This window comes from Neofelis nebulosa, chromosome 11 (genome assembly GCF_028018385.1).
Source record: "Neofelis nebulosa isolate mNeoNeb1 chromosome 11, mNeoNeb1.pri, whole genome shotgun sequence".
Taxonomy (NCBI): domain Eukaryota; kingdom Metazoa; phylum Chordata; class Mammalia; order Carnivora; family Felidae; genus Neofelis; species Neofelis nebulosa.
Window position 1 is genome coordinate 77,956,352 of NC_080792.1, and position 22,710 is coordinate 77,979,061.

The 22,710-nt window shown below is 59.8% G+C and overlaps 1 protein-coding gene across 2 annotated transcripts; it reads left to right on the plus strand.

Moving 5' to 3' along the window:
- Nucleotides 1-12,167: 12,167 nt before the first annotated feature.
- TMEM119 (transmembrane protein 119) lies at nt 12,168-18,647 on the plus strand. 2 transcript variants are annotated; one of them, XM_058691059.1, is made up of 2 exons: nt 12,168-12,284; nt 16,489-18,647. In XM_058691059.1, the coding sequence occupies exon 2, from the start codon at nt 16,501-16,503 to the stop codon at nt 17,338-17,340; it is 840 nt and encodes a 279-aa protein (XP_058547042.1). In that variant the 5' UTR covers nt 12,168-12,284; nt 16,489-16,500; the 3' UTR covers nt 17,341-18,647. The 2 variants fall into 2 exon arrangements, with proteins under 2 accessions (XP_058547042.1, XP_058547043.1); XM_058691060.1 differs by lacking the exon at nt 12,168-12,284 and adding an exon at nt 14,140-14,162.
- Nucleotides 18,648-22,710: the final 4,063 nt, after the last annotated feature.

The following is a 22,710-nucleotide window of genomic DNA, read 5'->3' on the forward strand; positions in this document are numbered from 1 at the left end:
TCCCTAGTACCCAAGTACAAAAAAACGTGTCCAGTCTTGTCACTTGCTGGGCATTGACCTAAATGCATCGTGGTCTGGACGGACTGGACTCCTCACTCCGCACACATGCTTCCTGCCTCTCATCCATCACCCCCTTCCACTACCTCTCTCTGAGGTCAGCTCCCCCGGGCCCCGAGCCCTTTCTGAGCTCCGAGCGGATCCAGCCATGCCTCTGGTCTCCCTGTTGGCTCGTTCCTCCTCCTTCTGGTTCTTTGCCCTGAGCCTGGCTGACCAACAGATAACTCCAGTGTGTTCTCCTCCACTCCGGGCCTCGATCTCGCCATCTGTAAAATGGGTGTCCGTGTGTCTGCTCATGCCACCGTCATGCCGTTCCACTGTTCACTCACCTGTTTCTTCCACTCGGGTGAGCCGCCCGAGGCAGGGTCTTGTGCATCTGTTAACCTTAACAATGGCACTAGAAGCTCACCCCTGTGTGCCAGTCAGGAGTTTACTCTGTGCTAAATTGGTCGCCTGTGTTTTCTCATTTCATCCTCGCCTTGTGAGACGGGTCCTCTTTGTAACTCCATTTTACAGATGAACACACTGAGGTTCAGAGAGGTTGAATGACTTGCCTGAGGCCACACAGATCTGGGACTTGCTGGGGGGCAGGGGGACACCAGCCACCAAAGGCTGGCTTCTTGAGGAAGGGCTGGATATTCCCCCAAGTCCCCAGGGCTCAAAGCCACACCCTCGGCCCGACTGTCCCTCCGCCACACAGAGCAGAGTCCTCCCGGAGGCTGTTCTGTGCCCACACCAGCCCACGGTGGAGGGCGGGAGGTGCTGGGAGGCGGCCGTTGGGCTCTGCCCATCCTTGGTGCCCACGTAGTGCCAGGGGTGATGCCAGAGAGTACTGTAGGGCAGAGGTATTCCCTAATTCAACCACCCCAGACTCAACTCTGTGAGACCTTGGGCCTGCCAGCACCCTCTCGGGTCCCAATTTTCCCTTCTGTAGAATGGGAGTATCTACACTAGCTCCTGCTGGAGGGACAACACCACCACGGGGCAGGCAGCAGAACTGGGAGGAGCCGACAGGGAGGATACGGTGGGCAGCCAGGGCACCCACCAGGCAGCGTGGGATGGCAGCTTGGGAGCCAGCGAAAGCCTGGAGGCAGGGCTGCGAGAAGGTCCTCCTGGAGGTGGGACCTGAAGCCATGGGGGGGGAATAAGAGAGTGTGGTCCTCGCCCAACAGGGCTCCTCTTAGTAACTGCCGGCCGGTCTTCTCAGTCCCCACAGAGGGGGCAAGTTTCCATCCCCTGGGGCAGAAAACGTCATGACAAACAGCCTGTGGCTCTCGCATTTCCCCATAGGTAGCCCCGCCCCCACAGGTAGCCCCGCCTCATAGATAGCCCCGCCCCATAGGTAGCCCCGCCCCCATATGTAGCCCTGCCCCCATAGGTAGCCCCGCCCCCATAGGTAGCCCCGCCCCATAGGTATCCCCGCCCTCATAGGTATCCCCGCCCCATAGGTAGCCCCGCCCTCATAGGAGACCCATCCCACAGGTAGCCCCGCCCCATAGGTAGCCCCGCCCCATAAGTGGCCCCGCCCCCATAAGTGGCCCCGCCCCCATAGGAGCCCCGCCTCCATAGGTAGCCCCACTGTGCCCAGAGACACTTCCCAAAAGTTGAAACCGCAGCCGCGTGCGAGGCGGTGTGTGGATTCAAGGTCCTAAGGTGGTTGGCCTCGAGGACAGGTGTGCTGCGTGCCTCTCTGGGTGGCCCTAACGGCGGGGCTTCAGCCTCAGTCTCTGCTCCTGTGCTCCCTGCACACGCGGTCCCGGGCCACGGGATGCCGCAGGCTTGCGGGGCAGGGACTGCGACTCTGCGTCTAGAACGGTCCCGGCACCAAGCAGGTGACTGGGCGGTGTCCGTGGAATATTCCAACAGCTGGGAGTAGGCATGAAAGCGTTTTGGAAGGACAACACGGAACAATGCCCGTCCTGGAATGTTACGTGGACTCTGAGCCTCAGTTTCCTCCCCTGTGAAATGGGATGATCACAGTGTCGCCCTGCGGGGGTGTTGGGGGAGGGGTGAAGGAGACGAGGCCGGAAGAGAGTAAGTGCGTGCCCGATAAATCACAGCTGCTGGGATCATTGGATGTGGGAAGGAGACCGGGAAGGCCGTACACCATGCTGTTGAGCGGTTCACTGCCCAGCGGGCGTTAAGTAAGTTTCATTTGCTTCTTTCCACCTCTGTCTTCCTCGTGTTTCTCAACAAACAGAATAAAACCATAAGTGCCAGGGGATCGGGGGTCCCCAACCTCCCTGTCTGGTGAGTAAACCGTCGTCCTAGACTTCCTGCTGTGCTCACGGGAAGGCTGTGAGCCCGTGGTCTTCACCTGGGGGTGACACTGCCCTCCAGGGGACATTGCCACGTCTGCGAATATTTTTGGTTGTACCCCTGGCATCCAGTAGGTGGTCGGGGTGGCTGCTAACCACCCTGCAGTGCACAGGGCAGCCTCCCCCTCCCCCCCCCCAATGGGGGGGAAGTGTCTGGTCCAAGAGGTCAAGGGTGCCGAGGTGAAGAAGCCCTGCTATCCTCACTCGGCAGTGAGAGACCCACAGAGCTCCCCTTCCCAGAGGTTCTCAGGGACCCAGATGGGCTTCTGCGTGCCGGGGGAGGCTGGTGGCCGGAAGGCTGTAGCCATAGCTGCCGGGGGGAGGCTGGAGAGCCGCATGCCCATGTCCGAGGTGGGCAAAATGAGAATGCCCTCTCTGGGCCTCATGACAGACCAGAGCGCCAAAGTGGCACTGACACAGTCCCCTTTCCGAGGCCCACGAACCCTGCCAGGGGAGTCATGGGCACAGGGAACCACACTCCCCTCCAGTCTCAGCGTTGGTTCCAAGCTGCTCCCCACTCCCTTGGGTTCATTCTTTCCAGAGACCCTGCTGTCCAGGCTCTGGGCCCCCAGGAGGGACAGGCTTCAAGCGATTTCCTACGGAGTTTCAGCGGTGCCTCAGCAAATCACCGGGTGCAAATGAACACGCAGGACAATATTCTCCCTCTTCCTGCCTTCTGGCCCCATGAGCCTTCTTGCTCTTTCTTCTTCACGTGCTCCTGCCTCAGGCCCTTGGCACTTGCTGTTTCCTGTATCTGATGTTGTCTTCCCAGATGTCTGCCCGGCTGGCCTTGTCTCACCCTTTTGGCCTCAGCTTGCTGTCCCCTCTTCTGAGAGGTCTTCTCTGCAGCCCAGACCTTGGGTCTCCTTTCCCACAACCCCCTTTTCCCGTCCAGCACTGATAACCATCTGGAGCGAGGTGGAGATAATGAATTTTGTTGTGCAAGGGCGGGGCCCCTGTTCCCCATGTTCCCTCTCCCCTCGTCACTGTGCCTGGCGCACAGTAGAGGTTCAGGGAGCATTTACTGAATGAACTAACGAGCAAGGGAGGCTGTGCACGGGCGTGGGAGGGAGGCAGAGCAGTGACGGAATTAACAAAAGCCGTCAGCACGGGGCGGGCGGAGACCAAGGGAACCTTAGGTGTAAGGCTTGGAGTCCGGCAGACCTGGTTCGAATCCCGGCTCCACTGCTTACCAGTTGCAGGATGGTGGACAACCCGCTAACCTCTGGGAGCCTCAGCTTCCACGCCTGCGAAATGGGGAGAGGAGTCCTTGCTGATCCTATGGCCACGGGAGAGGCCACGACCGTGCGCGTGGCTGGCACAGCGGAGGCGCCTGGTTACTGCCCATCTGGGGAGAGATGGTCCCTGGCTTCCGGGCAGACACGGACCACCTGAGCGGCACCGCGGGGGCCTCCGCGGCCCGAACCTCAAAGCTCCGCCCCTGCGGTTTGGGGCGCAAACCCCCGCCCTGCTGAGCTCTCTGTCTTTTGGCCTAAAATTAGCTCACAAATTCCTTGGCTGCCTGGCCGGTGCTTCCAACCGACAATTCAAACCAGATGTTTCCAGCTGTCGGGGCCCATCCCCCCCCCCCCCCCCCCCCCCGCCCCGGCCCGCGCCCGCGTGTGTCCCTGCTCGAGGAGGTCTGAATTAACCCCCGGGGAGAGCAGCCCGCTGGCCACACTCAGGAGCCCTGGCTGCGTGGCGGATGCAGGGGTGTGGAGGGGAGCCCCAGGCCCGCAGGCACACCCCCTTCAAGGATGGGGGCGCCCCCTGCCGACTGACCTGCTGGTGGGTGACGGCCACCGGGCCTAATTGCTCTGCCCCTTTCCATCCGGTAGCATTATGCAGTGCCTGCTGTATGCCAGGCTTCTGTGTTCGCTGCTGTCCACATGGTGAGACAAGCATTCTCAGTCCCAGGTATCGCTTGGTTGCTGATATTATTATTATTATTATTAGCATATTTATTTAATGCCAGGTGCCAAGGTTCATTGATTTCTCACGATAACCCAGGGGTGTGGGGTTATTATTACTCCCATTTTACAGATGAGGAAATCGAGGCCCAGGGCGGTGGAGTAACCTAGCCCAAGGGCCCCCAGCTCCAAAGGAACAGAACCCAGAGGTCCCCGAAGGGCAGGTAGTCTTGGCTCCTCCTGGGTGGGTTTGACTTCTCTGTTGTCACCCCCCATGTGGCCCTTTTCCATGTGGTGGGTGGGTCTGGATGTCATGGAAGGACCTCTCTGCGAGGATGTCCCTGGGCCCAGCAGGCAGCTGGAACCCCCCACAAGCCAAGTTTCTGTCCCAGCTGAGTCAGGAGCTGGTGGTCAGGGTGGAAGGAACCACGGGGAGGCTGGGAATCTGTGTGGCTTTTGTGAGGGCCTCATACAGAGCCCCTTCTCCCCAGAGATGGGACCCAGAGCCATCTCTTGGTCAGAGTCCTGGAGAGAAAGAGTGTGTGTGTGTGTGTGTGTGTGTGTGTGTGTGTGTCTGTTGGGGGTGGGAAAAGAGGAGAAAGCCTTGACACAAGGAGAGATGTGGTGGAGGGTTTGCCCACACAGGGACCCATGATTGGCCTTCTTCACCTACAGTAAAAGCCCAGATCCCTGCCAACGCCCACAGAGGCCCTGCACGGTCTGGCCCCGGTGCCCTCTAACCTCCACTGTCCCCTCACTCACTCTGTTCCAACCACGCCAGATACTTCTTTTCCTCTCCTTGAAAATGCCAGGCTCCCCCTACCGCAGGACCTTTGCACCTGCTCTTCTCGCTGCCTGGAATGCTCTTCCTCTGATCATCTCTCTCACTCACTCTCTCACAGCCTTCAGGGCTTCGCTGGAATGTCCCTTTTTCCCTGACCTTTTCCTGACTTATATATCACTAAGCTGTCACTTTAACCATCTTCCTTGTTCCACTAGAATATAAGCTCCGTCAGGACAGGGATTTTTACCTTTGTTGTTCTCTGCTGTAGCCCCAGAGCTTAGAAAGCACCTGGCATGTAGTATGTGCTCAGTAAGTACTGAGAGAGAGACAGAGAGAGAGAGAGAGAGAGAGGGAGAAAGGAAGAAAAGAGAAGAAGGAATTTAGGGAGGGAAGATGAGACAGAAGGTCTTGGTGTAAAGTGAGCGGGCAGAGAGAAAGCAGGAGAAATGTGGGGTGAGGGACTGGGTGTTTGGGTGACTTAGGGCCCCCCGAAGTTCAGCCCCAAGCCCTCCCCACTTCTCGCTCTCGGCCAGCAGCCCTCTGCTCAAAGTCAGGCACCCCACCCCCTTCCCAATAGGGCTGCAAAGGAATTCAGAAGCACCATCTGATTCGGTCCCACGATGGGGTAGCGGGTGGGGCGGGGGCAGTGGAGACCGCGGGGGGGTGGGGGGGGCACGACGTGCCGAGGGCACCCAGTGGGCAGGGCCAGATGGGGAGGGTGAGGCCAGGTCTGCGGTGTTTACATTCCTGCCCTCCCAGATGGCTTCCGTGCGGGGCTAGCGAGGCGCTCCTTGCACCGGCCGGGCCGCGGGGAATGTAAATGTTTACAAGGCAGCGCGCAGCTGGCCGGGCCACCAGAGCCACGGGAAGCCAGAGATCCTACCGGCTCCTGTGCCCCCCTCCAAAAAAAGAGGGCGATGCAGAGTTCCTTTTTTTTTTCCAGAAAACTTTTCATCGAGTCATAACCTACGTAAAACACACGAATCTCAAGGGTGCATGTTGATTCCTCCCTACGCACGCGCCCCTGTAACCGCCACCCAGGTCTAGATAGCATACGCTTCCAGCCCTAGAAGGTTCCTTTGTGCCCCTTTCCGGCCAACACCACCACCACCCCCCGCCAAGGTAACTGCTCCTCTGACTTCTGTTCCCGTAGCTTAGTTTTGCATTTGTTCTAGAACTTCGTGTAAATGGCATCACCCACTGTGTGTCCCCCGGGGCCCAGTTCTTTCGCTGGGCGTGTTGATGGGACTTATCCACGCCGTATGCCCCCGGCCTCTTCCTTTCGCTGCTGAGAAGCGCTCTCCTGCATCGAGGTACCAGTCTGTTCACCCGTTTTTCTGTTGGTGGACATTGGGGCAGCTTCCAGTGTTTTCTGTCCTGGTAGATTAACGCGGTCATGGATGTTTTTGTCTCTGTGTGGATGTGTGTTTTTATTTCTCTTGGGTAGATACCTACGAAGGAGGTTGCTGGACCATCTGGGAAGCGGACGGCTAACTTTGTGGGAGCTGCCAGACCGTTTTCCAAAGTGGCTGTGCTGTTTTGCTCTCCTGTCCATCGTGGGTGAGCGTCCAGGTGTTTGCTGGCGACGACAAGTGAATGGAAACGCGTGGAAAATTTACTTAGGATCACTGAGCGACAGAGCTTGGAGGAGCCTCCGCTGACCCCTCCTGATGCAGGAAGGGAAACCGAGGCTCGGGGCCACGCAGTGTGTGAGGAGCAGAGCCGGGAGCTAACGCAGGTTCCCTAGTGTCCAAGCTTTTAACTACCCCAGGGTCTTAGCGGATCAACGCGCTGTCTTGTTTTCCTGGAAGAGGCCTCATGCCGAGCCCTTTCCTACCTCAGGGCCTTTGCGCCTGCTGTTCCCTTGGTCCGGAAGCTCTTCCTCCTGCTCCTCGAGTGCCTAGTGTCTCTTATCCTGCAGGCCTCAGTTCAGAAACGTCTTCAGACAGGCTGTCCCTGACCACGGTTGCTAAAATAACTGCCCAGGCACCTGCCCCCCGCCCCCGCTCACTTCTAAGCTATCTTTTATCCTTTTTTATCTCCTTGACAGCATTTCGCAGTGTTGGATTATCTTCCCGATTTCCCACTTGACTTGTTTCTCATCCGTGTCCCCTACTAGGAGCTCCCTGAGGCCGGGCCCTGGTCTGCCTTGTTCCCGGACAGGAGCTGCTGCATAGCAAAATAACGTCATTGTACAGCCCCTCCCTGGGCCTCCGTTTCCACATCTGTGACATGCACAGATTGGGCTAAAGTCATTCAGCCGGTGGACGGCATTTATGGAGCCCCTGCCGTGTCCAGGCGCTGGTAGAGTGGGGATGCCTTAACAGAAAGGCTCTGATTCTGGACCCGAGAAGCTGACAGTCTAGAGTCATATGTCGAGAGACCACGAGAGCCCGGCGTGCTCAAGCCCTCTGAACGGGGAGCCCGCTGGGAGCACGGAGGAGGCTGCTGACATCCCTCTCCAGATGGGGTCGGGGAGGGCTTCCTGGAGGTGGCGATGACTGAGCGATGATGTGCAGGGGAGCAGGGACGGCGGCGCAAAGCTGGCCGTTTCTGGCTCATCGACAGCACAGATCCTGTTGACAGGTGCTCGGTGCACAGCTGGGGAGCAAGTGAAACTCTCGAGTTTATAGGTGGGGAAACTGAGGCCTGGGGGGGTTCACAGCACACCTAGAGCTCTGGCCTGCCCATTCTGCCTCCTTGGAGCACCCCCCCACCCTGGCCAGGAGGCCACTCCATGGGTGTCCCTCTGAAGGCCAGGACGACGCTGTGATGGGGCCACAGCCCAGGCCTCTCCAGCCACATAAAAGGCTTGGGATATTTTTGCCAGGAGGGCAGGTCCCAGTGGCCCAAGGGCCGTGTAATTAGAGGCGGCACCGAACCCACCAGAGGCCGGAGCTGGGGACTGCGGTGGGCCGGGCTGCCCCAGGCTCAACCGGGGAGGACCTTGGCCGAGCCGCCGCGGGGTGTGGGGGGGTCCCCTCCCCTTCTCCGCCTCCTCGGCCACGGCTGTTCAGCGGGGCGGGCGCACCGCTGGTAATTGTACGGGGGGCACCGGGCGGGGTCTCGGAATTGCTTCAAGGCCGGGATTATAGGTTGCAAGCGAGTGGCTTGGCCTGCTCCGTGCCCCAGGCCTGCCCGCTCACCTCGGAGCCATGGCGGTGCGGGCCCTGGGGGTCAGCTGGGCCGGGCCCCACAACAGGCCCTGGGGCTGGAGAGTGAAGAATGTGAGACCTTCCGGTAGATGAAGACTGGCTGGGGCAAAGTCTCGGAGCACGAGGTTGTCAAACCCTGGGAGTGCAGGAGTGGAGGTCAGAATGCTCATTCGCACAGCGACAAGCATTTATGGAGCGCCTACTGTGTGCCAGGCACTGTCCTAGATGCTGGCGTTATGGAAGTGCACAAAACGGACCTGGCTCATCTACTCTGTTTGGTTGAAGTTTAATTATTTATTTTGAAAGAGAGGGAGAGAGAGAGAGAGAGAGAGAAGGAACCAGTGGGGGAGGGCCAGAGAGAGAACGGACCGAGGATCTGAAGCGGGCTCCGTGCCGACAGCAGAGAGCCTGATGCAGGGCTTGAACTCACAAGCTGTGAGATCATGAGCTGAGCTAAAGTCAGACGCTTTATGGACTAAGCCACTCAGGCACCCCATGGCTCATCTATTCTTAAAGGATAATAACCTTCCGGAACCGCTCTGAAGGTGCTGGTTTCCAACTACCTCGGGGCCTTTGCACGTGCTGTTCTTGCTGCTGGGGATCCTCCTGCCTCCTTGCCTTCCTAAATACCTCCTCCTCATCTCCATGAGCAACTCTGCTATTAGCTCCTCATGGAGGGCCCCAGGAGCTCTGGGACCAGACTAGCCCCCTACAATGCCAGAACTGCCCCAGCCCAGCTCTTAGCCCGGTTTGCAGTTAGATACTCATTTGTTTGTGTACTTGTTTATTTCAGGTCTCCCTTCTACGCTGTGAGCTCTGTGCCCGTGTTTGCTCATCACTGTCTCCCAGAGCCTGACACCGGCTGGGTGTAAAGTAAACGTCAAGAGATATTTGTAGAACGAACGAAGGGCGGAGTGTGAGAGCGTCGGGACCTCAGCGTTGGCAGCCTCGTGGCAGAGATCTGGCCCAAGCCCATTTAGCTGCAGCCCAGAGAGGGGCAGCGATTTGCCCAGCCCCCCACAGTTGGTGAGACACAGGGGCTGGCGAAGAAACAAGGGCTCTGATCTCCACACGCTGTTGGAGCTAGGTCACGCTGCTGTGAACCTCAGTTTCCACATCTGTCAAATGGGATGTGCTTATCCATCCACCTCTCCCCCAGGCACTTACGGAGCCTGCTGGGCTTGAGGCACAGCGGTGGGCTCCATGGAGGGGAGGGAGGCCCGGTACTTTGGAGGGTGGCTGACTCAACTTTGCAGGAAGCAAGTAATAACATTCGCTCTCAGTGTGGGAGGCAGAATGAGGCCCCTCCCCCAGAGATGTCCACATCCTGAGCCCTGGAACCTACAGATGGGAATGTGTCACCCGGCATGGCAAAGGGCTTTGCGGATGGGATTAGGTTAAGGACAGGAGGTGGGGAGGTCATCCTGGGCTATCTGGGTGAGCCCAATGTCATCCCAAGGGTCCTTGAAATTGGGAGAGCGGTTTGGAAGAGAGCCAGGGGGATGTAGTGTGAGAACCTAGCCCATGGCAGCTGGCCGTGAAGACGGAGAAGGAGCCCATAAGCAGGGGAACTCAGGCGGCTTCTAGATCCCTCCCCCGAACCCTCTGGGATGAACGGAGCCCCGCCGACACCGTGCTTTTCACCCGGTGAGACCCATTTCTGGCTTCTGGCTGCCAGTACCGTGAACAACAGATGTGTGCTGTTTAAGCCTCTAAAGTTTGTGGTCATTTGCTATGGCGGCTGTAGGAAACTCACATGCTTGGCATCTAAGCAATGCTCGTTCCTGCCCTCCAGCTCCTCTGACTTTTCCCAGAAGCCTTGTGAGCAGCGGACATTCTCTGTCCTCAGTTTCCAGATGACGAAACAGAGGCGGAGGTAGAATTTGAACCCAGGTCCGTCTGCCCGTGGGTCCGGGCTCTGCCACTCTGGTACCAAAGCAGGAGCACAGAACAGGACCCTGACCTAGGCGGGGGCATCCGGGCCACCTGAACTGGAGTCAGGTCCTGTTTGGGCTGGTTGCACCCCTGCCTCTTGATGTCTCGGGGTCAGATTCCCTGCAGCCCTCAGGCTTTGCCAGCAGGGGCTCCTCCCCGGGGTAGCGGGCCCTGGGATGCCCCCTGGTCATCTTGAAGGTGGGTGCCCCTGCTGCATCACGTCTGTGGGCGGCCACTTGCGCCTGGGGGCATGTGCATCTATGAGCGTCCACTGGCGGGCAGTCATCCGTTTCCTTGGGACGCAAGGTTTGGGGGTGACCCCAAGAGATAATGGGATCTTCTCTGGGTTTTTTTCCAAACAAACAACTGCTCTCCCCCGTTTTTAGAGGTGAGTAGGGATTGCTTGGACCATCAGAAGAGGTGATAGTAATCTAGAGTCCTGGTCCCTAAAGGGTGGACAGGAATTGTTAACTCATGCACTCCTCCTGTCCCATACCTTCTGTGGCTCCCTACGGCCTCCTGGATGAGTGACACTTTAACCTGGCTCTTGCTGACTTCGACCCTCATTACCTGCACCTCCCTTTTCTCTGCCTCACGCTCCAGCCTGATCTAATTACGGTGCGGCTTTCCAGTCACTGTGCCTTTATCCATGCTGGTCCTCCTGCCAGGATGCCTCTCCAGGGTCTCTGGTTCAGACTGGCTGCTGTCCTCCTGGACGACTTCCCGCCTCTTTCTCTCAGGGCACCTCTCCCTGCCCTGGGGTTCCCCGAGCTCTTGGCCTGACCTCTCTCCTTCTACAGATCCCTTTTCCATTTTGTGTAAAAGTAATTCGCATATGCGTCCTTCTCCCTGGGCTTCTCCAGAGGGCTGGGTTGTGTGGGATTTCCCTCTGAGACCTGATGGGCAACGTGCCTGGCACATGTTCAGCAAGCACTTGTGAATGAATGAATGAATGAATGGGTACGTGAATGAATGGATGCAAGGGCCACTGACCCACCGGGGTCCTCAGGTCAGCCAGAGATCCCAGTTGCAGGGTCTGCTATTGACTTGCCTCAGTTTCCTGGTTGAGCCACTTGAATACACCCTGCCTCACTTTTCCCACCTGTGAAATGGGGTCCGGATTCCTACTCCAGCTAGTCCATTTGGGGTATTGTGTGTGTGTGTGTGTGTGTGTGTGTGTGATGTTTATTTTTGAGAGAAAGCGAGACAGAGCGTGAGGCGGGGAGGGGCAGAGAGAGAGGGAGACGCAGAATCTGAAGCAGGCTCCAGGCTCCGAGCTGTCAGCACAGAGCCCGACGCGGGGCTCGAACTCACGGACCGCGAGATCATGACCTGAGCTGAAGGCAGACGCTTAACCTACTGAGCCCAGGCGCCCCTCCATTTGGGGTACAGGAAGGCCACAGATCTTCGAAGTGGGAGCCAGAGGGAGCCCAGGAAGCTTCCCGCCCACCCTGGCAAATAAGGAAACTGAGGCCTGGAGAAGGGAAGAGCCCAACCAGGGCCAGCCAGTGGGTGCCAGAACTCGGCTCCCTGCTGCAGACCTGGACCCTCCATCAGGCCTCCTCTCAGGCTCTCCCTTAAACACACTCTGCTCCCACCCTGCACCCCGAGCCTCGGAAAACCTGAGTCACAGCTGGAATCGAGGACCAGGACGGGGAATTTTCCTCCTCGCTTCCAGGGGCCCCTGAACCTCCCTGACCTCGTCCCCTTTGGAAGGGAGGCAGGCCCCCAGCTCGCTGTTCTGGGGGAGCGCTGCAGGCCAGCCCTGTGTGTCCGTCTGTCCGCCCCCGGGGGGCCGGTCCTGGGGACCTACCCCCCCACCCCCCCCACCCCCGAGTCAAGGAGGAAATGCCCCATCTGGGGCTCCCCAGAGCTGGAGGGGGGCCTGGGGGAGTGCAAGCTGTGAGCGAGGGGGGACCGTGTGGGGCCAGCGCAGCCCCGCCCCTCCCCTGTCCCCACCCCAAAGCCGCCTAATGGAATCAAGCTGGCCCCGCGGCCGCGGGGCGGGAGGAAGGAGGCGGGGGCAGGGGGCGGGCGGCGCCGGGCCCGGAGCAGCGGCGGCAGCTGGCACTCCCCGACGCTCCACCTGGCGGGAGCACCCAGGCCTGCGTGCGCGGAGGGACGGGTGAGTCCCCGCGTCCCCTCGGTCCGGGAGCCTGGCGGTGGCCGGGGGTTCGGGGACGGGAGTGCCGGCGCGAGCACTTTGGGGCGCGTCTCTAAGTCCGCGTGCCTTCGGAGGGTGCGTTGGAGGCCGCGCGCCCGCGGGACCTGCGCGACGGGCCGGCGTGGCGGAACGCGGGTGCGCCGTCGCGGTGTCCCGCGGGCGCTGCCGGGCCGGCGGGGCTGCGTGTGTGCGGTTGTGGCCTCCCCGCGGGGGATGTGTTCTCCACCAGTGGGCGCGGGGGCGGGCGGCCCAGGGTCAGCGGCGGGCTCGTGCGGACCGGCCTGTCCCGTCTGTGGGGGAGCCAGCGCGTGCCCGGGGGCTGGGTATGCGCTCTCGGGGCCGGACGCGCGGCCCGGCGTGGGGCTGTCGTGCGCCCTGTGTGCATCCGCGCCGGGGGGGGGGGGGGGGGGGGGGAGGCGTGCAAACTTTCTGGGGTGTCTGGGCGTATGTGTGTCCCCGTTGCCGTGCGTGTGCGTTGTAGTGTGTGTGTGTCTGCGTTGTGCGTCCGTATCTTGTGTGTCCGCGCTGCTGCTGCTGCTCCGTGTGCCTGTGTCTTTTGAGCCTCAGGACTCCCCTTCCCTGTCCCGGCCTCCCTTCCAAGGGACCCAAGCCCCTGTCCTCGGCTGCCCCGGGGCCTGGGGCGGGGGCGCCTAGCGATTCAGCCAGACCCCTCCCCCAACAGCCACTAATTGAAGCCAGGTTTTTGTGGGCTGCCCCTCCCCCTCTGGCCACGAGTCTCTGGGTGGGGGTGGGGCAGTGACTCGCCTCCCAGCCTCAGGTACCCAGGCCCTGGGTGGGGGGGGGGGGGGGGGGGGGATTTGCAGCACCCGTGTATGCCCCAGGCACATTTAAGGCCGCGAGCCCCAGTGAGATTGGCGCTGGAGGAGGCCCTGCTCCAAGCTGGGGGTCCTGCTGGGGGTCCTGCACCACCATGCGGCCCCCACTAATTAATTGATAACCTACTCCTCCTCTGGCACTGCCGTGGACAATAGACCCGAGAGGTGGCCCTTAGCCCCATCATACAGATGGGGACACCGAGGCTCACAGAGGTGACATGCCCCACTCCGGGGGACACATAGCTGGGCAGTGAGCGGCCTCCTCTGGGGTGTTCGGACCCGCTTCCCTTCAGGGCTCTGCCTCAACTGGTTGTGTGATCCTGGGCAGGCCATTCCCAGCCTCGGGGGCGAATTTCCTCTTGGGTAAAATGACAGGGGTTGGCCTGACGCCAGCTCCCAATGGCCGGGAGCTGAGTTTCCGAGCCCTGGAAAAAAAATGAGGACTCAGGAAGCTAGGCTCACCTTCTCCCAGAAAGGAGGTGGGGACGGCCGGCAGAGTGATCACTTCAGAGCTGTCCAGGCCACGGTTCCCACTCTATAGAGGGGAAACTGAGGCCCAGAGAGGGCAGAGGCTCGTCGGATAGGGTCACACCTTGCCTTTGAGGCCCGACCGGCTTCCCACCCCGCCTGCACCTTTCCGGGGGAGCCAGGCTGTGGGGTGTGGGGGACCCGAGAGTCGGGGTCTCGGCCTTTAACGGCCAGTGATAGCCTGTGTGGCCTCTTTCCTTATCCTCTGTCCCTGACCCCAAGGTTCTGCGGGGGAGGGGAGCCCTTCCCTCTATCCAGCTGGGCGCTGTGTGTGTGTGTGTGTGTGTGTGTGTGTGTGTGTGTGTGCGCGCGCGCGCGTGCGTGCCTGCGCGCGCATGCGCCCTGGATTCCTGGGTGGCCAGAGCTGAGATTTCACTCAACAGGGTAAAAAAGTTGATCATTTCCTCGGCGGGAGAGGGCGGGGGGATGGGGGTGGGGGTGGGGGTGGGGGACAGTGAGCCAGTTTACACATCAGGTAAGGAAATCATTTTTAATCATTTGCCTGCTTGGAGGATGCCGCCGCTAGTCCTGGGCTCTGCTGGGGTCCAAACGTGGCTGCTCTGGAGCCCGCCCTTTCCCGGGTGCTCGGTGCCAGCTACCTTCTCCACGTTATCTCACCCGGTCCTTAGGGCCTGTGGTCACCTCCCCGCCGCCTGCCCACTGTACAGACGGGGAAAGTGAGGCCCGGAGGGATCGGACCACAGCGCTGGACCAGGTGGAGCCAGGGTTCCAGCCGCTTCGCTGCCGGCAGGCCCTCCCAGGACAGCCCCCTGGGCACCCCCCGGGGGGTAGTAGTTGTGGTGAGAAGCTTCGGCGGCCACCACGAAAGGTCTCTCTCAGGCAGGGAGGTGACTGGTGGACAGAGACCCCAGAGATCAAAGGTGTCCGTGGGGACCTTTGCTAACAAGTGCGCGGGGCGGGGGGGTGCTGGGTCCGCCCGTGTTGCAGCGGACAAGTAGTGTCTCCCAGGGTGCCGGCTCGTTTCTGGGCCGGCCCCGGGCACATACGAGTGTGTGGTGTGTGTGTGAGTGTGTGTGAGTGTGTGTAGTCTGAGTCACACAGAGGAAGGTTAACACCCCGGCTCTGACACTCCCCTCCGTGTGTCCCTGGGCAAGTCACTGTCGCCTGGGCCAGTCAGGCAGAGCCGGCAGGTGTTGGCCCCCAGGGCTGAACCAGAGAGTGGCTCTGGGGCGGGGCCCCCGGCAAAGGGGGCGGGGCTTCCCCCCACCGCCCCCCCAGTGGAAAGCCCAGGGTCATCAGCTCATTATTCAAAACGAACCCCTGAACAGATTTGCCTCTTTTTATGCCCCGGAATTATCTTTTTTGTTTTCTTTTGTTTTGTTTTTGGCCACCGCAGGCAGTTTGTCCAAATTTATGTCGGTACAATTAATTTCCACTAACAATGCTTAATGGGGAGGCTTCGGGTCGTTAGGAAGAAGCCGCTCAAAGGCCTCACTCCCCTCACCCCCGCACTTAACCCGGTACCCCTCAAACGATTTCCGGAGCAGGACTTGGGGACCGGGCACTCGAGGGGACACGCAGTCGAGGTGCTGGGAACCTGACCTCCTCCTCCAGGCCAGGACCTTGCTCCGTGACCAGGGGCCTGCCCCTCACTGTCTCTGGGCCCCTGTTCCCCATCTCAATCCCTTGAGACAGGGTGGCAGACAGGGCTTCCTAAGGCTTTTCTTCGAGCTTCTAGCCCCACCCAGTGCCAGGGGCCTGGGCCGTCTGTTGGGTCAGGAGGGGTTCTCGGGGCAGCCCATGAGGGGGCTGCAGAAAGGGGCTCCTGGGTTTGTCTGAGTGCCTAGCCCTCCCCGGGCTGGCCGGGAGAGTCCGTGTTTCAGGAGCTGGTCTTCTCTGTAAACCTAGGCCGTGCAGAATTTATTGGTCAGCCAGGCTGTCTGGGCCGGTTGGGGTCTGGGGGTTCATCTCGGGAGCAGTCTTGCCACAGGGGAGGAGGGAGGTGCGGGGTTCATCTGGTTCCCATTTACGGGTGGCCATAGGACTGGGGCTCCCGCAGTCTCCAGCTTTGTCTCTGGCACAAGGGGTCCCGCCGCCCCCTCCCGGGCCTCCACGCCCTGCTTTGTGCCTTGAGGTGAGGGCCAGCCGTGTTCTTGGCATCCAGACCCTCTGCTGAGCTCAGGGAGTCTGGAAGCTTCACGGGACCCCAGAGTCACTGGGGGCTGCTGGGGAGGGTTCCCCCAAAGAAGAAGGGCTCACTCCCTCAGGGACTCTGTTTCTTACTTACTCAGCCTTACCATCATTTCTCCCTCCCTGCCTGGATCCGAACCCCTGCCCTCTCCTGGCAATGACTTAACCCCTCTGAGCCTCAGTTTTTCACACCCGCAAAATGGGAGTAATAATAATAGTACTTCTCCCATCGGGTGGTTCTCAGGAGTCAATGAAGTTCTGTGTCAGAAACTTAAAATAGGACCTGGCACATGGCAGGCAGTGGAAGGGGAAGTTATTATTCATTCGGCCCGGTCGGTCAAGAGACACTTATGGAGCACTTACTGTATACCAGACATGGTGTGAAACCCTGAGGGTGCCCAGATAAGTAAGATTCGGTCCCCGCCCTCCAGGACCTCAGAGTGGAGTGGGGTGACTCACCAGGGGTCCCTCTGGGATCTCAGAGTGAAGGAGGGGGCGGGCATGTCCCCCACGTATGGGCGGACGGGGTCCATTGTGTGGCGGGCAGGGGAAGCGGCCTTCTGGAACACGTGCTGTTTCCTGCGCCTGGCCGTGGTCCCCGAGACCCCGGCGTTCCACCCTGACCTGTCTCCCGCCTCGCTTCCCCGCAGGTCCTGGACAGCATGGTTTCCGCCGTGGTCCCCAGGCTGCTCGTGTCTCTGCTGCTTCTCCTCAGGGCCCTGCCCGCGGTGGCCTACTCCGTGCCCCTGCAGGCCGCCTTCCTGGAGGACACAGGGGGCAGCGGGGAGGCCGAGGGCTCATCGGCCTCCTCCCCGAGCCTCCCGCCCCCCCGGACCCCGGCCCTCAGCCCCACGTCGCTGGGGCCCCGGCCCACGCCCCTGGCGGGCCCCAGGCCCCCCACCAACTTCCTGGACGGGATCGTGGACTTCTTCCGCCAGTACGTGATGCTCATCGCCGTGGTGGGCTCCCTGGTGTTCCTGCTGATGTTCATCGTCTGTGCCGCCCTCATCACCCGCCAGAAGCACAAGGCCTCGGCCTACTACCCGTCGTCTTTCCCCAAGAAGAAGTACGTGGACCAGAGTGACCGGGCCGGGGGCCCCCGCGCCTTCAGCGAGGTCCCCGACCGGGCTCCCGACGGCCGGTCCGAGGAAGCCCTGGATTCCTCCCAGCAGCTCCAGGCTGACATCCTTGCCGCCACCCAGAACCTCAAGTCCCCCGCCAGAGCTGCCCCGGGCGGTGGAGACGGAACCAGGATGGAGGGCAAGTCGGAGGAAGACGAGAGCGGCAGCCGGGAGGGGGGCCAGGAAGCCCAGGGACGTGGGGTCCCGGGGGAGAAAGCCGAGGTGCCAGATGAGCCATGCGCGGTGGGGGCGGAGGAGGCTCTGGAGGCCGGCCAAGGCCAAGGCGAGTCAGAAGCGGCTCCTTCATCAGCCCAGGAAGCCAGAGGACCCGCTGGTCCCCCCGAGGGCCCCTGTGCTTGCGGTATCGCCCCCAAGGTCTAACAGGCCTCTGGGGCTGCTGGCCTTGTGACTGTCGGACCCCTAGTGGTCACCTCCATGGATGTGGGAAGGCCCTTGACCCTTTCCGCTCCCTGACACCCTCTCCTCAGCGCCCCCCCCCCCCCGCCCCCGCCGCAAATCCCAGTGCGTCCCAACCCTGCAGTGGGCAGAGGTGCTGGTCTCCGGCCTACCCCGGGAAGCTCCCCCCCGTTCCAGGAACACTTGCCCCTGCAGCCCCAAAGGGCGGCACCCCAAACACAGCTCCTCCGGGGAGGCGGGGATGGGAAGGATCCCTGTTATATTCATGAAAACACGGCCGACGACATGGGCCACGTCCTTTGGGAAACGTAGATCATGGGTCCCCTGTGACGGTGCGGACCTCGCCGGGGGTAGGAAAGAAAAGTCAGAATACCTAGGAGTTTTGGACCAGGGTGAATGGGACAAGGCCCCTGGGGCGGGCGCAGTTAGAGCTACCGTAGACGTGGGCCTGATGAATCGGGAAGCTTCCGGGGGCCCGTGCGCACATCGCGACACGTCCCTAAATGAGCATTTCCAAAGCTGCGGTGCTCTGTGGAAAAAGGATTTTGGGGTCCGATGAGTTGAGGAAACACTGCCTCTCTGTTCCCTGCACCCCCCCCCCCTTAGGGCACCCCAGGGCTCTGCCAATACTCCAGTAAAGGCCCCGGTTGGAACCCGGTTGGTCTGTCTCAAACTGCTTTTGACCACAGGGTTTTTTTGACCACAGGGTTTTTTTATCGTCGTCGTTGTTATTTTACAGTTACAAAATAACATCTTGCAGAGCACACTCTGGAAATCAGTGCCCCAGATGTTCCTGAAGGTGTCCCCCAGTTTGTGGTTGGTCCAGGGTGAGGGGTGCGGGGCCTGGGGGTGCTCGGGTCCCCTCAATTCTGCCAAGCATCTCTGCCCGGGGACGAATTGCTCATCCTGTCACTGCCACCCGCATGGGATGAATGCATCAAAGCTTTCTTGTCAGGCCCCCGAAGCTGGGGGGCTGTGTGTGAGGGGGCCCCACTCTGGGGGAGACTGAGAAGGTGGGGGCGGTTTCCAACACCCAGCCTGGAGCGGGGGGGGGGGCCTTGGCCCCCCTCCACGTCGTTCACGTGCATTGTCTGGCAGCCTGTGCCCACAGCATTCTTTAGCTTTCGACAAGGGAGACTGAGCTCCGTCCTGATCTGGGGAGGCTCTGGGGGGTGCTCTTCCTCAGCCCTTCATCTGGGGCCCCCCCAACCTCTGCACAATTTTTTAGGTGCTGAGATATAGCAAACCAGCACAATAAACCTTTATTCTGGCCCGAGTGTCGCTGGTTTTCTGCAGGGCAGCTTGGGGGTGGGGGGTGGAGCCTTTCTTCTGGGCTGTTCCATGGGGTGAGGCAGCTTTCTGGGGGAGATACGGCGGGCAGGCTGAATGAGCAGATTCGGGAAGGGAGTGGAGAGCAGGATCCCCATGGGAAGGGGGTGGGAGTTCTTGCCCCCAAGACTGGCCACCAGCCTTGGACTCGCGGCCACGCAGACCCAGCCGGCTTCTGTGAGCAGGTCTGCTAGTTACTGTGGCTGTTGGAGAGCCACCCCCCTCCTTTCCCTGGAAATATGAGCAGTAGAGACACTACCAGCCGACGTTTCAGTCTCCCATCCTCTGGCAGAGTGGCCGAGGACTAGAGTCGGTCTCATGGCTAGCGCCATGGTCACCGCACCCTTGGCCTGGGGTGGGAGGCAGCCCTAGCCTTTGTCTCCTCACCACCAGGCTCTTCCTTGCCTTTGATGGCATGTTCCTGCTGCCACTGCGCCACCCCCGCCCCCTCCCTGGAGCAGCCAGCTGGAATCCAGATGTGGCTGGGCTGGGAGCACGTGCTGGATCCCCGGGGTGATGGGGGCAGGGAGGCCATCCCCACCCCCCACCAGCCCCTCTCCTCCGCTGACCCCACATCCCTTCAGAGGGGCGCCGGGTTTGGGTTTCATAACACACAATGGCCTCTGTCTCGCGCAGTGGGGAAGGACCCTCCCTCTCTCAGCCCAGACAGGCTCCCGCCCAAGAATGTAGGGAAAATCCAATATGGCTGTCTGCATGCTATGTGGCTCTGACCAAGTCACTCAACCTCTCTGTGTGTGACAGGCTCTCTCCTTGCTCCTGAGCTCCTGCGGGGTCCTAGGCGATTGGGTATGGCTGGGGTAGGTAAGACAGAAGTAGATGTTAGAGATCCCTGGGGAGCAGGCAGGGATGAGTTTTCCAACCAGCGGCTCCGTGGTCAACGGCTCCCCCATGAATCGTCAACTGGAGCTGCCACAGGACACGTAATGGGTGGCCTCAGTTATGGCCTGTGTCTCCCGGGAATGATGGGGGTAAGGATTAAGGAGGTAGTTTGAGTCCCAGTGCAGAAGTCAACCTCCCTCTTACCTCTGAGCTTTTACAGCTACTATTCCCTCTGCCTATGACACCCTTCCCCCCCCACTTGTCTTGCTAACCCCGCCTCCTTCTTTAGCTTCCAGCTTAGATGTCACCTGCCTTTCCTGACGGCACCCTCCCCCCCGCCCAGCCTTTCTTTCACAGTCCCCCGGGCTCAATGCTAATAATAATTGCTTATAGTTAATGAGCACCTGTACCTACCAGGCAGTGCTCTAAGCACTGAACATCATTTGCTTATTGGGACTCTCAAGCCTATGAGATAGACACTGCTGTTCTTCCCATTTCACAGATGAGGAAACTGAGGTCCACAGAGGTGATGTCAGGTGCCCGGGTCACACAGCCGGGATTCCAGCCTCGTAGTCTGATTCTAGAGTGAATCGCTAAATGGGCTCTACAGCTTTTTTGGTGAATGAATGAATGAATGAATGAGGCCCTGGGGGAGGAGAGAGCAAGGCCCCACTTCTGCTTAGAGCCCCTCCGGTGTGCTCCCACATCTCTGCTGGCGTTACCAGCAGGGCCTCTCTTGTGGGCACACATCTGGCCAGGCACCAGCAGAGGGCGGGCTGTGGAGCAGACAGGGGTTGGGGGCATGTGTGGGTTGGGTCCAGGAGAGGGGGAAAATGGGGCTTGAGGGTGGGGGTGGGCCGTTCCCCTGTTCCCAGGGATCCAGGAATCTGCCAGGGCCCGAACAGGCCCCCACTGTCCCGGGGCTTATAAAACCGCACAGCTGCCCCCAGGCTGGGAGTCTGTCTGGGGGCTGGGCTTGCTGCCGCTGCTGTATAGAGAGAGGGGGAGGGACAGCAAAACCACCCCAAGACACGGCCCCCAGCTCAGTGTGGGAATGGGGGCTGCTGGTGCAGTGTGGTGGGGGTGGGGGCGGGGCTGCTGGAGAGCCCTCGTCCCCAGGCCCTGCGTGTCTCCGACCAGCCCGAGGGTCTGGGTAACCCCTGGCTGGGGGTCATGTCAAGGCAAGAGCGGGAGGGGCAGAAGTCCCATCTTCCAGGGGCTCTGCCCTGGGTACATCACCTGTAATCTTCTTGGGGTGATTAAGGAGGTTTGGGCCCCTAGGATGACATCTGCCTGTGTCCGTGCCACCTCCGTCCTTTCTCGGCTGTGTGGCCTCGGCCATCTGGGCTTTCGTTTCCATGTGTATGAAGAGGAGATGATCCTGCCCTACCCGGCAGGGGTCTCAACCTGCACAGGGAGATTATCTGAGAGCCTTTTAAAATCATAGCCCCACTCAGGCCCACTCAGATTTTTTTAAGTTTTTTTTATATGTTGATTGATTTTTGAGAGAGAGAGAGAGAGAGAGAGAGCGAGCGCCTGAGCAGGGGAGAAGTAGAGGGGGGGTGGGGACAGATGATCCGAAGCAGGCTCCTCGCTGACAGCAGTGAGCCTGATGTGGGGCTCGAACTCACGAACAAGGAGATCATGACCTGAGCCGAAGTCAGATGCTCCACTGACCGAGCCAGCCAGGCGTCCCCCGACCCAGACCAATGAAATCAGAGTGTCTGAGGGTGTGGCTGGGCAACTGTCTCTGCCTGCGGGTCCGTCCCCAGTGTCTCCCCAGCACTCCAGGCACACAGTAGGTGCTCCGTGTGTGCACACAGGTGCACGCGTATAAGGCTGAAGGAAGGCACACGTGAGCATCCATCACACCATTTAACCCTCACCCACACTCCCCACAGAGAGACGAGCAACATCATCGCCTCCCTTTTACAGACGAGGAAGTGGAGGGTGAAGAGGCTTGTCCGGTGTCACGCGGACAGGCGTAGCTGGGATCTGAACCGTCCGTCTGACTCCTCAATCCAGGGTCCTCAGCCCCGAGCCTCCTACTTCATCTTGGAACTCGCTTGTGGGCCCAGAAGCTGAGCCCTTCTGATGCTGGGGTGGGGAATCCTGTTTTGTGTCCGTTGCATTTCATCGTGGGTCCCCAGTCCTTGTTTTAACGCCACCCTACCCCCGGGGTGTTGACGGTGACTGGCCAGTGCCGTGGGTCCTTCCTGTCTTGGTTCTCATTCCTAGAGGTTTAGAATCATTGAGTCTGCCCCCAAGGGGATCCATCAGCTTTCCGGGTTCCAAGGTGGCCAAGAAGCAACTGCCAGGGTCATCGGCTTTTCGTTTTCCAGCCGCAACTCTTTAAGGAGCACCTACTGTGTGCCAGATACCGAGGACACACCATTGGCACAACAGACCTGAGGCTATATTCTAGGGGAGGAGGTGAAAATGCTTAACCGACTGAGCCACCCGGGCACCCCGGGGAGGAGATGAAAATGACTCAAAGAATCCCCTAGATGCGACCACAGTGATTAATAACAGGAATGGCCGCCATTCACAAATGGACTGTTACACGCGTCTCTGGCGCTTTACTGATAACATATTCATTCTTGCCGGTTTGCAGAGGTATAGCTGACGCACGATAAAATGCACATTTTTAAAAACGTGCAATTTGATAATTTTGACATAGGTGTAGGTGTATCTCTTAAAGCCATCACCACAATCAGGGTAATGGACATATCCGTCACCTCTGAAAGTTTCTTCATACCCCTTTGTGGTCTCTGCTGACCGCTTCTCCCCACCTCAATCCCTAGACAACTATTGATCTGTTTATGTCACTATGATCCATTTTTGTTTTCTGGAATTTTCTATAAATGGAACCATATACTCTTCTTTATTTTTGATTTTATTATTTTTTGTTGAGAGAGAAATTGTGCACGATCTGGGGGGAGGGGCAGAGGGAGAGAGAGAGAACCCACCCTCAGCGTGGAGCCCAACTTGGGACTCGATCCCATGACCCTGGGATCGTGACCTGACCGAAATCGACAGTTGGATGCTCAACGGACAGAGCCACCCAGGTGCCCCGATACTTCCCTGCTTTTTATTGCTGAGTAGTATTCCCTTGTATGGATGTACTATAATTTGTTTATCCGTTCACCTGCTGATGGACGTTTG